This window comes from Chrysemys picta, chromosome 1 (assembly GCF_011386835.1).
Source record: "Chrysemys picta bellii isolate R12L10 chromosome 1, ASM1138683v2, whole genome shotgun sequence".
Taxonomy (NCBI): Eukaryota; Metazoa; Chordata; order Testudines; family Emydidae; genus Chrysemys; species Chrysemys picta.
This window is the reverse complement of record NC_088791.1, coordinates 297,944,154-297,961,729: the sequence shown is the minus strand read 5'-3', so window position 1 is coordinate 297,961,729 and position 17,576 is coordinate 297,944,154. Positions and strand designations below refer to the sequence as shown.

The 17,576-nt window shown below is 41.5% G+C and overlaps 1 protein-coding gene across 1 annotated transcript in view; it reads right to left on the bottom strand.

Annotated features, from left to right (window-relative positions):
- Window positions 1–1,398: 1,398 nt before the first annotated feature.
- LOC101950365 (histone-lysine N-methyltransferase SETDB2) overlaps window positions 1,399–17,576 on the bottom strand; it is a 93,792-nt gene continuing 77,614 nt past the window's right edge. The window contains exons 21-25 of the mRNA XM_065582429.1: window positions 12,332–12,390; window positions 8,022–8,088; window positions 5,568–5,690; window positions 4,051–4,122; window positions 1,399–1,589 (exon numbers count right to left, since the gene is read on the bottom strand). Of these exons, the coding sequence (XP_065438501.1) occupies window positions 1,453–1,589; window positions 4,051–4,122; window positions 5,568–5,690; window positions 8,022–8,088; window positions 12,332–12,390 (458 nt within the window). The 3' untranslated portion in view covers window positions 1,399–1,452. The remainder of the gene's footprint in view (window positions 1,590–4,050; window positions 4,123–5,567; window positions 5,691–8,021; window positions 8,089–12,331; window positions 12,391–17,576) is intronic.

Here is a 17,576-nt window from a genome sequence, read left to right as displayed (position 1 = left end):
GTCCTGCTACTGGAGCCATTCCCACTGCAGCAAAAGGCTCTGGCAGCGGGAAAATTAATTAAGCCTTTGAAAGGCCGCCATTAATCATTGTTCTTGGGTTTTCTGCCACCCAAATGGAAATCCTGATGAAAGTTAATTGTAGTTAATAAAAGCTTGCCTTGCTGCATACAGACACACGAGGGACACTGAGGGAGAGGCGTGTCTGAACATACAAGCTGACCCTGTGATAGGGACTTGAAAAGCAAGCCCTAGGGACAGCACAAGGGTGGCTGCTATCTGGACAGCAACTGTCACTGACAGGCAGACCAGAGTGATCAGAAAGAGGGGTTGGAAAAGTCATATTTTGGCTGTCTACAGGCAACAAGTAGCGCTATGCAATAGAACTATTGATTTACACTAATGACAGAGTGCATTGTTAACTTTGTAAAATAGTAAGTGAAGTGTTAAATGCACTAAAATATACTTAGTTTCTAAAGTGTAGTTTAATTTCATTTATTTCATAGTACAGCAGCAAAGGTTCTTTAGTATATTTAAGAATAATAAAATCTTAATATGAATCTCCTATTGTACTGTCTCTTCTGTTAAAGCTGAGCTATGAAGTATGACGAAACCAGGGGTTTTGTGAGAATCAGCAAGGCTGTGGATTAGCAGTGAGAACCTACAAGGCTGTACTGTAAACAGTATTTTAGTGCATAAACTGATTTTATCACTAGTTTTCTTCAATACACAACTTTCTTTACAAAAACATTTTATTGTCAAGTTTTTCATTAACTTGCAATTTTGTAACTAAATGTACTGCTTTTCTGTATTCAAACAATTTTAATATAAGACAAAATAACACATGGAAGCCATAAATGTTCTTACTGCAATATTTGACTCCCTAACTATTTTACATAGTAGAATGATTTTTCAGAGGATGATCACCAGCCAGCCTCAGGTGTTTGCAAGCAACTAATGGACACCACCTCTCACCATTGCAGTTAAAACGGAACTACTTAAACATTAACACACCGTAAATTGAGAAAATTTCATTAAAAAAACCTTCTGCTTCTTCAAGTGCAAGTCTTGTTAAATTCCTCTTTGGAAAGCCTTAATTTTTAATAATGATTTTGTCTGCTACGATGAGCAGACATTGAATCACAGACACATCACATGATAGGGGGCTGCCGCAACTGAAGTGATTTTAAAAAGTGGCTTGTGGAGTATTTAAAAAAAGTTTGTACGGAAGGTATTTAAATTTAAGTGTTTATCACTCCTTGAGCCACAGTAAAAATTAAAAAGGAAAAGGACAAATAAATTTATTGCAAAAGTGAGGTATAAAATATGAGTAAAACACCCAATTGTTTTTCTGTGCACCCCTATCTCTGAAAGTCACTTTTATACACTGACCAGATGCTGTTTCTGTCAGTAGAAAATCTTTAATATGGAAGTTGATATCAAGAGAAGTATTGGTTATTCAGACACTGAACTAGATGCACTAGCTATATTTTCCTGGAAAGGAATTACTTCTTTTAAATCTTGCAGTAGTTCAATTTGAGTATCCAGTCTTTTCCGGGTTTCCAGAAGCTCCTGAAGTTTTTCCTCTGTTCCTATAATAAGAAAAAAAAATTCACAGTAAAGACCATAAATATATGCACATTCAAATTATTAAAGCCACAGGTATCACTCTATTACTAGAGTAAGAATTGTGACTTCACATTAAATCTCCATACCTTTCTCAAATAAAATTCCTTAGGCTAACTACTACTATGCTTGGTCTCTACCAAAAGGTGGAATTTTATTTCATTTGAGCAAAATTAGTTTAAGCACTGGAGTTATAGAATTGGGGAGGAGGGTGCGGGGGAATAATTTGTGCATCTGTTCCATCAGAAATTATTCTGTCATATCTGAAATTATAGTAACATATTGAGAGATTTAAATCAAGCCAGGTGTAAAAACGTGTTTTTTAGGTTATGAATATTTCAAGTTGCTAACACTGTACATGAGAATAATTGTTCTATTTTCAGGATCCATTTGTTAGGGACTCAACTGCTGAGGCCACACATGCCATCTTTAAATATGTTAAATGCTTAAAACCGCTTCCTTTAAAACTTGGATTGTTTTGTAGATCTGAGGTTTTAAAAAACTGACATGTTTGAGGAAAGTCAATTAAGTAACTTTGAATGTTTGAAGTTAGCAAATATATCTGTACCTCACAATACAACTGATACCTCTATTGTATAAAGTCCATTGCATCATTAAAAATACACTTTTTTCCAAAGGAACATGTACAAGGTGAAGGTACAATTGCAAATTTAACTTTAAAATGTCTGGAATGTAACTTCATTTTTCACTTGACACTGCTGTCATGTTGTCTTTTGCATTTACATTTCCTTGACTTTAAAAGGGAAGCAAATACAGCAAATAAGTCACAGTGCCCTCAGATTCATATTGATCTTTAATGGTAATAAATGAGTCAAGACTGGGTAGTCTTTCATGCATTTAAGGAAGCTGCTAAGGAAAGAGTATCTAAGGGAAGTGCCCTGCATTAATAATGAACAGAACAGTTCTTAGGAACATGCAAAGTATCATGGTTATGTATTCACAACCTTAAAGTTACTGACCAGATTTTGTTCAGAACTTGAATTGATTTCCCCACCCCCATCAATGAGATCTACAAAAAGATAAACTTGAAGTTCCTAGCTTCAACCAAGTCAATTATGTCACACACAATAATTTCAATTTTAAGAAAGAGGTAGAGTGTTTTCTTATGCTTCCAAACCTCAAAAGTGGGAAAGTCATTTAGCTCAATTGGGGAAAAAATGCTTATGGCTGCTGGTTTTGAATGACTGGGTCTGACCAATTAGTTATGGGTAAAGATACCTGGTTAATTTAAAAGTCCTAAACTTTTTTTTTAAAAGGCACAAAATTTTTATTTATAGTCAATGGTAGCCTAATATATATGACACTTGCAGTTTCCATTTACCTCAATGGGATTTCTAGATACTCAGCCCTTCTGCAAATCAGGCCATCAAATTATTAAAGAGAGACTTGGCTGCTGCCCTAGGTCTGAACTATGACTAAAAAATACTCCCTTCTGTGCAGTCAGATGTAGCTTGTATATTCTCATGACTTCCATGGCTGTTTCAGAATGCCATAAAGTCAACACTGAAGGACAAGCAGGGGAAAGGGCCAAATTTTCAAAGAGCAGCCTTCATTTAGATGCACATGCTCCAGCTCTAATTTCCAAAGCATCTATCATCTTGTTATCAAAGCACACTGGTATCAGTGCTCAGAAAGTTTGCAGGGAGGCATTTGCAAAGTTGTGCATGCACAAACAGAGACTGAGCAGAGACTCCTTTGAAAAATTTGGCCCAAAATCCACAACAGTGTATTCTCCCTTCTCCTTGATAGGCTGTTTTCAAAACTGGTTGTTTCTGTAAATACATTAACAAATACTCAACAGAAGGGGAACATATTCCTTCCAATACACTTCAGCTGCCTTCTCAACTATCTTCCTCTTAATTTCCCCCATTTTCATTTTAGACTTCTTTCAAAGCTTTTGACTGTTTGCACAACTTCTGAATAAGTACCATTTAAAGTGGGTGGAGCTCCCTGAACTACCTATCGCAATCAGGGAAGGAGAAGAACCTGTTTACACTGTAAATCTGAAAGATATGAGTTCTGTCTAAAACGATTGGCTGAGTGGGGGTCTTGGAGATATATAGGAGAAGAAACAATGCATTGGGAAATCCTGTGATATCAGCGCATCATGTAGGAGAGAGGCAGGGTCCGCTGAGTCAAGAAGTCATATGAGGTTCTTGATACTCAAATAGTTAAAACCATAGAAAACCCTCTTGTCCTGATTCAAATAAGACAGACAAACCTGTGCAATATTATGTTTCTAAGGATAGTGATGCCAATGATTTCACCTGGGCGTTCATACAACATTAAGAAAGCTTTGATTTTAAACTGATACTATACCATAACCATCAGAAGAATAACCTTAATTCTAATAACTACTCCTTTGGGAGGGTTACTTTATATAGTAGCATATATATATTTACATACCTGAATGAACATTTGTAAGTATATTTTCAAACAGGCTACAGTCAAAAAGTGATATTACTGTTTCCTCGTATTCTAGGGGTTGAAAAAAAAGTTGATTTACTGTTACATGTTAACATAGAACTTAAAAATTGCCCAGTGGTAACTACCCATCTGTATACTACACCAGTTGTTTCAGTTATGAGGCTTTTAAGCTCAGAAAGATAGAATGCTGGGAAAAATACTAATCTCCCTTCTGCCATTTTATACCAAGGAAGAAGTGTCAATTTCACAATTTTACTTCACTAATTTCCTATGGAAAATAAGATATAAATGGGATTCTCATTATGTTTTACATAGTCTGCACCCCTTTAATAGGGATCTATTTAAATAGGAGCTATTTGTCTGGTAACCAAGCTCATGTAATGTAATTACTAAATTTTAAAATCTAGTTATTGGTCACCTCTGGGACCATGTGCCAGATGATAGAAGTGGCTGGAAGCCAATTTAATTGCTATTTGCAAATCACATGATTTGAAAGTGCCCAGTCGAAGACGCTAATAAATTGTTTACATTTCTAAATGCATGAAGTGACTTTGTAGCATCCTTAAATAATGTTTATTAACATAATATCATTAAAGTAAGCTTTAGTGCCAGGTTTTCCCTCAGTAAAACACAAATAATGCTTACACACCTCACATGGGTGTTCACAGGATTACTTAATTCATGTTTACAAGGTGCTGTGAGATTCTAAGATGTGAATAAGTATTTTTTTTATTACTTCTGGCAACTTTTGCTATGCAAAAACCTCTTCTCTTATGAGGGAGATTTAGTTAATTGGGTTATTTCTCTTTCCTTAACAATGTTGACGACATTAATATCCTTCATCCCCAAAAGGATATAGCAGCAGACTATTTTGAAAACTGAGAAGGCTAATCCCACAGAGTGAAATTTGAAATTCTCTTTAATGTTGCTTTGTCCATAAGATTATTAAGCTGGGTTGACTGCTTCAAGAACAGTGTTTTATACAAGTACTGTAGCTATATCAGAACCCCCAAGATATTTTAAATTAATGTTAATCTAAATAATCTATTACAAGACTCAATGCATTCTTATGCAGTTTTTTTCATATACTGTATAGATTGCTCATCCCTCTGTGATGAACTAAAACACAACCCCAGTTCAGATAAAATCTTCACAACCCTTCAAACACTTTTTTCTTAAAATGCTTGGTACATCTTGCAGCATCCCTGGGATCTGGCAGACTAAGCTGTGTGTATATGCTGGGGGAAAGGGCTTGTTTAACAAATTCCCGACTTGAGGCGCTTTCACAGAGAATGACTTGTTAACAGCTCCTTGCCCCCATGCCACTAACACTGAAGTAGTATGCAAAGGAAGCGAGAGATGGTCTCTTAGGTAATCAACACCCAAACCATTTAGGGCTCTAAAAAGGTGAAAATGACCCCGAGTTAAAGGTACCAAGAATTAAATGGCTCAGCTCAGAATCTGTCCAAAGCAGAGTTCCTATTTGTTCAGAGTACCTGTTTCTGAAGTGTTGTCATCCATCAGTTTTTCCTTTGCAAGGTGAAGTGTGTCTAGCATTTCTTTAAATATGCCATCCAGAAGTCCAGCCTGCTTGCACTTCCTAAGAAAGTCTATTCTTGCTGTTAAAATATAGAACACACACTTCTACTGAAATTGTGTCTCAGCACAGATACTGTAGTTCATTGCATCTCAAAGTCCTTTACACTAATTGTAGCAGCTCCTATTCGCGCTCTCCTAAATGTGACTGAACATGACTAAACTAATGGTTCTAATTCTACCTCCTCAACCCTTTCAGATGAGGCTCTGAAAGGGTCAGAAGCCAATAGGCACAGTGCCAGTAATAAACCCCTCTCAATTCCAGGCAGGCAAAGTGTGTCACCACAATCCTTCGTTAGATTCATATTCCTCCATGCATCTCTCAGTCTGGTAAATCAGATAGCTTTCACTACCTCCTCTCTTAATGCTGCTGCATGGTTTGATCAGGAAGGGGGAGAAATAGTTCTAATAAGGAACAATTTGAACAGGATTTGGCTGAAGAATAGTATCCGTTCCTGAACACGGATCTCCCAAATGACAGCAATTCACTTGCCTTATATTGCAGGTCCACTTTATATGGCAACTTTGCGGCTGTTGGGAAACTAGGAAAATATACGTACCTGTTTTTTCCCCCCAGTCTGTCTCAGGACAGTCCTCAATTATGCTAAAATAAATGGGCTGTTTGAAAGGAGGGACATGTGTACACTTTGTATTAAAGTGGGAACCTCCTTTGTTTTGAAAAAAGATAAACTGTCTCTTTATTTGAAGGGTTTGAGTAAAGACCTCAGGAGAAGGTATAACAAATCCCATTATTAAAGCATGGGTCCTCGATTAAAAGGGCTGTTGAGCACATCTGGGCAACTTTGGGGAACCAAAAAATTACTCTTCCCTCTGGGTTTGTTTCTTCCGCAGGCCATTTTCATGAAAACAGGCTGTTTTTACAGGATTATTTGTTCCTGCAGTTTTTTCCCCCCCACTTCAAATCAGGATCTTAGGTTTTGACATCAGTTAGTTATTGTGAAGAGGATTATGAGGATGCAGCTCTAAGATTTAGGACTGCAGGTGAAGAATAAATTACAGGAGCAAGTGTCAGAGTTAAAAAACTAATTTATATATAATTTTGTTATTGATGGGACATTGCGAGAAAGAAAGTACAGCTCTGCTTATACCAGATATCCTATAATATATAAATAAAATGTTCCAGCATTTTCTCTGAGGGTCTTCTGCTCGTTGAAGTACAGTTGTAGCAGTAATACAGAGTGGTATAATTTTTTAAAAAAATACATGGTAATGTATTTCAAGCACACTGAATTTAGCCACCATACACTGTAGGTAAATGCCACTTTTGCCTCTTTAATAGAAACTCTCTCATTATTTGGAAGAGTAATCCCAATGGGTAATTACAACAATGCTTTTTGTGCAGTATAAAACATTGGAAAGGAACGCTACCTACTAAGCAGGCTGCTCGACAACTTGCTTTACTACAGAAAGATGCAATTACAACAGATAAATCAAATAAAACACACACGTTACAATGCATTTTATACTACAGTGTACATCCACTATTCAAAGACTGTGCTTCCCTTTGAGGTAATAACTGCATGGTGGCCTAAAACATTTTGAGGGGCAGGTTATCAACCAGCTGTAACTAGAAACATCTTTGAATAGTTTTTGTACTGAAATGGGCTTAACATCCTCTCACCTGTACTCTTAACTGGCTACTGGCCTCGTCTCCACATCTTCCTAGCCACAACTAAGGGTCTGTTCATAAATTAGGTAACACATTTTTTTGGTGACTCTCAAGACCCATCTACCCCTTTGTAACACTCTAACAAATGCAGAATTAAGCATGTGTTCTATAATTTAGGAATATCCCCTACAATGGTTACCTCAACTTCTGGCCCCACTAACCCATGTCACACCAGCCTTCTCAATAACTCTACTGCCTGTTCCTCCTTCCCCTTTAAAGGAGGCTAATGTTAATTTTCCAGCTAAGAGTAAATTTCCTTTCTAAATGTAATCTCATTTCATATCTGGAGGGAGGGGAGGGGGCAGAAGCTTAGCCATCCATGTTTGCTGTGGGCCTACAGATGAGGAGTTCTGAGACCAGCAGCCACTCAGGGTAAAGGGATTATATAACCACTGGGGAATAATTGACTCTTATTGGATAATAATGGCCCTCAGCCAAAGCAGTGGGATTTGCTTCCTGCACAATTATTTTGAAATCACACAGCTGTTCTGCAAATCAGAACCCCACTCTCTTGCCAGCGCGCAGAGAATTGGCCGACTGAGAAAAAAAGGAAAAGTAAAGCTGTGATTCAGCTGCTAGGAAGTGACCTGACCTCACACTGGCCATTTCAGTACAATTTATTATAGCATCAAATTGTGGTAATAATATTAATTATTTGTCAAACCTTTGTGTTTGTTATGTTTTTTCCTTAAAAGTCGTAAACTATTTTCTGCTGCTGTCTCTTCTGTGCTCTGTTGAAAACAAAACAAAACACTGTACGTTTATACCAGTAGGGACGTTTACTGTTTAGAGGAAAGAAAACAACTATTTCCACATTTACTAAGGCTGTGTCTTCACAACTGACCTTACAGCGGCACAGCTGTATCGCTGCAGCTGCGCTGCTGTAAGGTCTCCTCTGTAGCCGCTCTACACCGGCAGGAGAGAGTGCTCCCAAAACTACCCCCAACAAGCAGCGGTAGCTATGCTGGCAGGAGCGTGTCTCCCGCCACCATAGCGCTGTCCACACGGGCACTTTTATTGGTGAAAGTTATGTTGGTCAGGGTGGTTTTTTTCCACACCCCTGGCCGACGAAAGTTTTGCCAACAACAGTGCTAGTGTACACAAAGCCTGAAAGAGAAAAACGGCCAGTATTAAAATAGTTATACCAGTTTTTCAAAACGTCATTCATTCTGTTTGTTTACAGTCAATTAAAAAGTAAACAACTAAAGAAAGGCAACAAAAATAATCTGACTAAAAAAACCCCCCTCTAAAGTGAACACCACCCTTTTCTATTGTTAGTGTTCTGTTCTCTCTGAATAACCAAAATAAACCCATACCGATATGATCTGTACGTGAATTTATAACGTGCTGTGCTGGTATAACAGACGTGCCATTCTAACATTTAACCACACATCCATAGAAGTGGATAAGGTCTCAGAAAGGCACAAAGCTGTTGGGAAAAAATGTTTACACTTGGACTATTCCAGATCATGGAGGTGTTTCTGGTTAGTCCTGTGACAAGTGATTTACGTTGAATTAACTAAATGCATATGGAGCCCTTCTACGTCTTATCTCCTGTGTCTGTATTCATTTCGGAAGTACTCTAACGTGGGAGAACTGCGGAAGCAGTGCTGCATGCATACTGGGCCAAATTCATCCCTGGAGTAATTCCACTGTTTTGTAGCCCAGCGTCACCTACATTTCTGAACCTCTGGGCTGCTGCCCTCCTCTGTGCAGCTCATGGAGGAGAATCAAAGTCTTGGTGCAGCGTGCATTGGCCACACCCCCTCCGTTCCTGCTTGCTGCCACATTCTCTTAGGGTGACCAGACAGCACGTGTGAAAAATTGGGACCGGGGGGGGGGGGGGGGGAGGCGGGGTGTAAAATAGGAGCCTATATAAGAAATATATATATAAAATCGGGACATCTGGTCACTCTACATTCTCTGCCTCCATGGCAGCGTGTGGATGGTGGTTCTGTTGCTCCCGCCTATTTTCTTCTTTTCAGGGTTCTGTTTGGCTATTTTTAGGGCAGTGGTGAGCAGTATTTTCCCTCTCTAGCCTTTCCCTCCTCCCTGGGCCTGTTCCCAGCTGGGTGACATAACCCACCCTGAGCCTTCGCTGTGGCTCCTCTCAGGCATGGTAGAGCAGCCTAAAAAGCACCAAATCAAATCTAAATGGTGCTCCACCTGTGAGACAGCCTTCCTGGGCTTGGCTGATGGTGAGTTGTACCCAGCCTTCTGTTCCTAACTCGGTCAGGTCCCAGGGTTATGAGTCAGACAGGTATGCAGGGTACTGTATGCACCAGAGCAGCTGCAACTCCGATGTGGGGAAAATGGACCAGGAGTCTCTGAGCAGAGCAGCAAGAGGCTCTGAAGATGAGGAGGACCCTAGCCAGCCAATTCGGGGGGAAGTCCCAAAGGGCCCCATTGTGGAGCCACAAATTCCCCGCCCTTCTCCTCCAAATCTTAAAGTGGGTCCTGAGTGCCCAGGGAAAAGAAGCAGGGCTCATAAACAGCCATCCTCTTTCCTAATTCAACTAGTAGGACTCTGGCATCGTATCCCCTCCTCCCTCCCTAGGGGAATCGGAACAATCACACATCAGGCGCCATCACAGCTTCATCTTAAAGGTGTGCGACCGCTTCCCGTAACACTGGAAGGATCAAGTAAAGATCCCGACGCTGGTGCTCAGCTCCTGAAAATCGTTGTCAGCCCAGGGCAATGTCCACAAAGGTATGCCCATACGCTTTCCAGATCCTCTGGTTCTCACAACTGACACCAGCCTGGAGTGCTGGGAAGCACACATGGGAACCCAAACAGCTCAAGGCATCTGGAGCCTGGAGGAAAGAATAAACCTGGTGGATCTAAGAGTAGTAGTAGACTACACAAGAAGATCAGACTCCCTATTCATATCTTCCCACCTGAAATGCTAAGGACTCAGAGCTTCCAAGTCCTCCATTGTTAGATGGATTATGCTATGCATTGTGGAGGATAAAAAGACATCAGAGATTCCAGTCTTGGAAGGGGTCAGGGCACACTTCACAAGATCTCTGCGTGGGCAGAAAGAGAAAATACATCCACGTTGGCTATTTGCAAGGCAGCCACCTGGTCAATAGCTACTATCTTTATCATGCACTATCAGCTGGCCATCCTGTCATCTGCAGAGGCTTCCTTTGGCAGGAAGGTTCTGCAGGCAGGGGCCCAGAAATTTTTCCCTTTCAGCAAAGCTGATGAACGAGAAAGGATACCTTTTTTCCTTTCTTCTTTCTGACCTTTTCTAGAACCCTCCTGACATCTGTTCACTGTCTCCTGCTTCTCAGACATCCAGAATTGTGGGCTGCAGAACGGAAAATGTCTTATTGATACTTTCATTTCTGCGAGCAGTGTCTTTCACAACTCTTATGAGCCAAACGATCAGACGCTGAGTGGGACAGCTTTGGAATAACTCATTTGCCAGCAAGTATGAGCAGAGGGAGTGTGGCCAAAGCAAATGGTTCCAAAACTTTGATCTGTCTCTGTTAGCTACAGATGAAGGGAGCAGCCCAGGCGTCCAGAATTGTGGGAGACTTGCTAGCAGAAAGGAAATTATGGGTAAGAAATTTTCCAATTTAAGTGGATTTACAGACAGAGATTAATTTGTCCCAATAGGCTTATATACCAATTAAAGTAGTACTTTGAAAGCTGTGGATTCTCCATACACCCTCTTTTGGTCTGCCTTTAACCTCAAGATCTTAGAGTTGTAGCAACTATTCGTCTGCTGAGGAAAGCTTGATATGGCTTCCCTGGAAACAGTTAGTAACTCTCCTCCTGTCTGCTAGAGGGGATGTCACCACGCACAGAGATATCCTGCTCTCTAGAAGTCAGCGTGCTGCTCTTCAGCTGAGAACCAGAAGACTGAGCTATGATTTTGTCCTGAACGCTGATCTCGGTGTGGCAGTGCACTGCATCCAATGAGACTCCTGTGCCAGCACCACATTTTTCATGTTTCAAATGTATCAAGACATGAGTCTGCACGGCCTGTCATTTTAAATATCTTCATAATCATGGGTGCAACTCAGGATGCTGGATGCTCCATTTCGCTTTTTATATCCATAGACCATATATATGTATATTTGACGTGCACTCGGGTGGAATCTTGGCCCCACTGAAGTCAATGGGAGTTTTGATGTGGACTTTAATGGAGCCGGGATATCACCTTGAGAGTCTAAATAAACTGGAGTTAGAAGTCTGCTTTACAAGAGGTACAAAAAATGCAGGCATGTTTTGGCCTATGGCCTTCATGAGAGTCCAGATGCAGTTTTAATGTCCAAGGTTGAGAGAACCTTCATGTTAAGAATTAAAATCTGCACATATAGTTGTAGTTTCTCAAATGAAGCAGTGCTAGTTGAAATCAATGTGACTTATTAAAAATAAAGAGATGTAACTGCACCCGATACTGGCCTGGTGGTAATGCGCTATTCGGCCACGCAAGACCTCTGTGTTTAAGGAAAAATCACTTTTCCCCTATGCCTCAGAATCCTAGTGCTCTGGTATTGCCGACTGTCATATCAGCCGATGGTGTCATGGCATCTGGTGTGTTCTCTTGTATCCTGGTACTTTACAGAAGAAATACAACTCAGGAGAAAAAAAAACTTTCTGTATAAGCCAAGATCACAGTCATGGGGCCAAAATCACCCTTGGTTTAAGTGGCTGCAGTTGCACCAGATGACACCGGGGTGGTGGAATTAGTTCCACCCAAAGTAACTGTGAATGTGAAACGTATTGCTTCAAGGGAATTATAAGACTGAAGTAAGGAATGAGAAACCGCTGTTTAGGAAATGCAGCTGCTCCTGTGCGCAAGGCACAAGTCATTGCCTGACTTCCCATGTTGGGACTATGCTAACACAATCTCTTGCAGAAGTCTAGCTAAACTTGTAACAACACAAAGTGGATTCCTCCATGTCTTTAGCTACAGTGGTGGTTTAGGTTTTAAATAAAACTGCTTGGATTCAAATTACCCTTTTTTCCATGAAGGTGGAAGATTTCATTCCATGCCTGTTCCTCTTATTGTCTGCATCTAGAAATCAAGAGACAATTCTGTAAGAATGTAACATTCTTAGACAAAAGATAGATCATTTCACACTTAATTTTGACATCTCTATTTCTGAGGACTATAAAGACAGACACTCTGGATAATAGTCACAGTATATTTTAGCTTCCCTGACTTTCTGACATTTCAGCTGGATGTACATTATTTCCATGAAATCTAACATATTGCCTAATCACTAGAACTGCCAAAAAAGACATGTAAATCTTTGTAAATTTCCTCTAGGATTTCCTTCCTCCTAATTTGATTATAAAGCAAACTTCAGACTTTTAACTCTGCACTGCAGAGTAAATTACCCCTCCCAAGCTAGGGTTAACAGAAGGAAGTAAAAGATTTATTTAAAAAAAAGAAAAACTTCAAATAAGAGTTGTTATAAATAGTTCAGAAAGCAGTTTTAATCTACAAATGAACCCATGTTTATTTTAATACAACTCATGACTAGAACTATTTTGTGCATGTAAATTTACTCTGAGAAATTTAGCATATATCACCTCATATACAGTGGTCTTTCAAACTTTAACCAAGCAACCTCCTGAAAAACTCGGGAAAAAATCCTATACAGAAACCATTTTACTTGTGTGGCAGATTTTTGTTTGTTTGTAAAGTGTTTAATAACGTTTACATGAAAACAAGAACTTTGGTCTTGAAAGTTCACCTGCTCCCACTTCGTATTTGCTGCCAAAATGTGTCAGACTTTCTTAGATATCATGCTCGCTCCCATGGAAGTGATTCCACCATCGAAAACAGAGAATAATGACTTCTGGCAAGGAATAAGCAGCAAGAGCAGGTGAAGTATTGAGAAACAAAGATTCTGTTTTCATGTAAATGTCCCTAGTAACTAAAAACAAACAAACCAAACCAACCCACCATCTGGAAAGAGAAATGAAAAAGAGGCTATACAGTCCCTCTTTATTTTTAGAATCAACTGCCTCCTGTGTGGTCAAATCTGTGAAGGTATAACTTCGAGAATTTTTTCACTTCAAGGTCCCAGAAACAAAGGCAAGGTTTTCATCTTGAGGCCAAAAGACCAAAAACATCAAGACACTTGATCACGGCCTTGGATAGACCAAGAGACTACCTACACTTACTATACACCATTCTTTTGGGAGGAACTAATTGGTCCATTCTTGACACAGTGGGGCCAAATCTTCAAACTTGAGAGCCTAAAGTTAGGTATATAATTAAGTTACCCAATTTTCATTGGTGCTGAGCACCCACAGCTTCCATTGACTCAAAAGGAGTTGTGGGCACTCAGAACTGTTTAAAAATAATTGTATCATTTATTTAGGCACTTAACTTCAGTCATCCAAGTTTGAAAATGTTCATTCATGCACATAACGTACTGTTCACTAAGAGTGCTCCACTGTCTAAGAGTGCCTCGTTGACCTGTAGCCATACATCTTGTGGTATGATCCCATCAGATCTCACAAATTAAGCAAGATTAGTACTTGGTGAATATTCATTTGGGTTTAGTACACAATATAAAAGCACCCGGGGCATCAATTAAAAACACAATTTCATAAAACAAAATGTACACAAATCAGCAGAGCCACCCCCAACGAAAAAACAAAAGCACTTCCCCTTTTCCAGAAACACGACTCTCACTGCATTCTCCAAATGAAAATAGATAGAATTTTCAGCATTCTTTGCAGGTCAATTGCTCCAAACTATCTAAGTCCAAGGTGAAGGAAGAAATATGTTTCAAAGACTCCCTCAAGGACAACACTCCGCCTCCCTCCCCTTTTAAATTGAAGCCCTCCAGCTTAAGCACCTCTGCTGATATCAGTTACAGCAGTGTTGCATTGGGAAAGAGGCTGTTCTCAGGCAAACAAATGGTACTATTGCCCTTTTTTGACCTGAGCGGCTAGTAAAATTTTGGGGCCCTGAGGATGAATCATTGAATCATAGAATATCAGGGTTGGAAGGGACCTCAAGAGGTCATCTAGTTCAACCCCCTGCTCAAAGCAGGACCAATTCCCAACTAAATCATCCCAGCCAGGGCTTTGTCAAGCTGGGCCTTAAAAACCTCCAAGGAAGGAGACTCCACCACCTCCCTAGGTAATGCATTCCATTGCTTCACCACCCTCCTAGTGAAATAGTGTTTCCTAATAACCAACCTGGACCTCCCCCACTGCAACTTGAGACCATTGCTCCTTGTTCTGCCATCTGCCACCACTGAGAACAGCTGAGCTCCATCCTCTTTGGAACCCTCTTTCAGGTAGTTGAAGGCTGCTATCAAATCCCCCCTCATTCTTCTCTTCTGGAGATTAAACAATCCCAGTTCCCTCAGCCTCTCCTCATAAGTCATGTGCTCCAGACCCCTAATCATTTTTGTTGCCCTCCGCTGGACTCTTTCCAATTTTTCCACATCCTTCTTGTAGTGTGGGGCCCAAAACTGGACACAGTATTCCAGATGAGGCCTCACCAATGTTGAATAAAGGGGAACGATCACGTTCCTCGACCTGCTGGCAATGACCCTACTTATACAGCCTAAAATGCCGTTAGCCTTCTTGGCAACAAGAGCACACTGTTGACTCATATCCAGCTTCTCGTCCACTGTGACCCCTAGGTCCTTTTCTGCAGAACTGCTACCTAGCCATTCGATCCCTAGTCTGTAGCAGTGCATGGGATTCTTCCGTCCTAAGTGCAGGACTCTGCACTTGTCCTTGTTGAACCTCCTCAGGTTTTTTTTAGCAGAATCCTCTAATTTGTCTAGGTCCCTCTGTATCCGATCCCTACCCTCTAGTGTATCTACCACGCCTCCTAGTTTAGTGTCATCTGCAAACTTGCGGAGAGTGCAATCCACACCATCCTCCAGATCATTAATAAAGATATTAAACAAAACCGGCCCCAGGACCGACCCTTGGGACACTCCGCTTGAAACCGGCTGCCAACTAGACATGGAGCCATTGATCACTACCCGTTGAGCCCGATGATCTAGCCAGCTTTCTATCCACTTTACAGTCCATTCATCCAGCCCATACTTCTTTAACTTGGCGGCAAGAATACTGTGGGAGACCGTATCAAAAGCTTTGCTAAAGTCAAGGAATAACACATCCACTGCTTTCCCCTCATCCACAGAGCCAGTTATCTCATCATAGAAGGCAATTAGGTTAGTCAGGCACGACTTCCCCTTGGTGAATCCATGCTGACTGTTCCTGATCACTTTCCTCTCCTCTAAGTGTTTTATAATTGATTCCTTGAGGACCTGCTCCATGATTTTTCCAGGGACTGAGGTGAGGCTGACTGGCCTGTAGTTCCCTGGATCTTCCTTCTTCCCTTTTTTAAAGATGGGCACTACATTAGCCTTTTTCCAGTCATCTGGGACCTCCCCCGATCGCCATGAGTTTTCAAAAATAATGGCCAATGGCTCTGCAATCTCATCCGCCAACTCCTTTAGCACCCTCGGATGCAGCGCATCCGGCCCCATGGACTTGTGCACGTCCAGTTTTTCTAAATAGTCTAAATAGGAGGACATTCCCATTGGAAGTAGGAACTGATGGAGTTTGGTATGGTCTTCGATGCAATCTTGTTTACTTGCAAGGAATGTACAAAATCCTTCTCTAAATGCAGGAGGAACCAAGAAAAAAAAAGGAGCAGTTCCTTAGGGTTGGTCTACACTCTATGAAGTTAACTTGACCTAAGTCATCTTGCATCAACCTATTTGTGCATGTGTCTATGCTTAAATTTGTGTCCTACCAACATAAGTGCCCCCTTACGGGGATGCAGTAACACCATCTTCCCAAACAGCATTGAGTCATGATTGACCTACTGTGGTCAATGCAGTGCAAGTGTAGACACCATGTAACCTATGTCCACCCTTAACAGCCCTCCAGCAGCTGTCCCACAATGCCTGACACTGACCACTCCGGTCACAGTTGTGAACTCCATTCTCCACGGGTCATAGAGACCAGAAGTCACTACCCCCTTTAAGACCCTACATATTTTTAAAATTACTTTTCTTTATTGCCCAGCTTGGTGAGCCCACCTTGCAGCTCTCCTTTGTTGTGTGCAGCTGCTCAACTGACCGTGCCGGATACATTCTCCAGATGTGCTCCTGCTTGGAGTAGACAGGAGGCATTGGCTCTCTTGGGCCCGTGGGAAGAAGAGGCTATGGAGCAATCATACAAACATGGACCTCTACGAGCAGATTGCCCGGGGGATGCTGGTGAAAGGGTACGACAGGGCTCAGCAGCGGTGCTGTGTGCAAGTGAAGGATCTGTGGCAGGCATACCGGAAGGCCAGGGAGGCCAACATAAATCTGGTGCTGAACTGCAGACCTGCTGCTTTTTTAACTAGTTGCATGCCATATTTGGCAGAGACACCCCCCCACACACACACGCACACACAGAGCACTTTGGATACCTCCAAGGAGCCCCAGACACAGACCCCTGCTGTGTTCCCCCAGCAACGAGAATGGGGGACATGCAACCTGGGGGTCCAGCTATGCCACAAGAGAGGATCTTTCCGAGACTCCACTGCAGTCTAGTCAATCCCAGCAGCTGAGCATGGGTGAGCCCGATGTCGGGGAAGGAACCTCAGGTAAGTGTGTGAACGCATGTCCCATTACAATGTTTAAATGTGCAGATGCTACCCAACCCCAGTGTAGCAGGACACAGGTGTTGACTTTTCAGTCATTTGCTCACACTAGAAGAGGTAGCAGTACAACAAACAGAGGTAGAGTTGTTATCTGCTTTTCATTCCCCCGTAGACTTAGTTGGGGAGGAGGGGAGAGAGGCACATACAGAGCAGTTTGTGGGTGTACACAGGGATGTCCCTTGAATCCTGCTGAGAGGTCGCAATGAAACTTTCATGGAATAACCCGGAAACCGCCCCCAAAGGCTTCTGGGGATGGCTGCCTTATTTCTTCCTCCATAGTAGGACTCTTCCCCACGCCACTCCACAATGACTTTGGCAGGCACCATTGCAGTAAACAGACTAGCAGTGTATGGGCCTGGATAGCTTAGGGACACCAGCAGCAGCTGTGCTCTCTGTGTCTTTGTTGCCCTCAGGAGCAAGATATCAGCTAGAATCACCGCCTATGGAAAGTAGCACAAGTGCTCAGTGCCATTACCCTGCATCATACTCATAGAAATATGTGCTGAAATTTTATTGTTTCATGCAACAGAACGATTCCTTCCTTGTTGCCAGTCCTT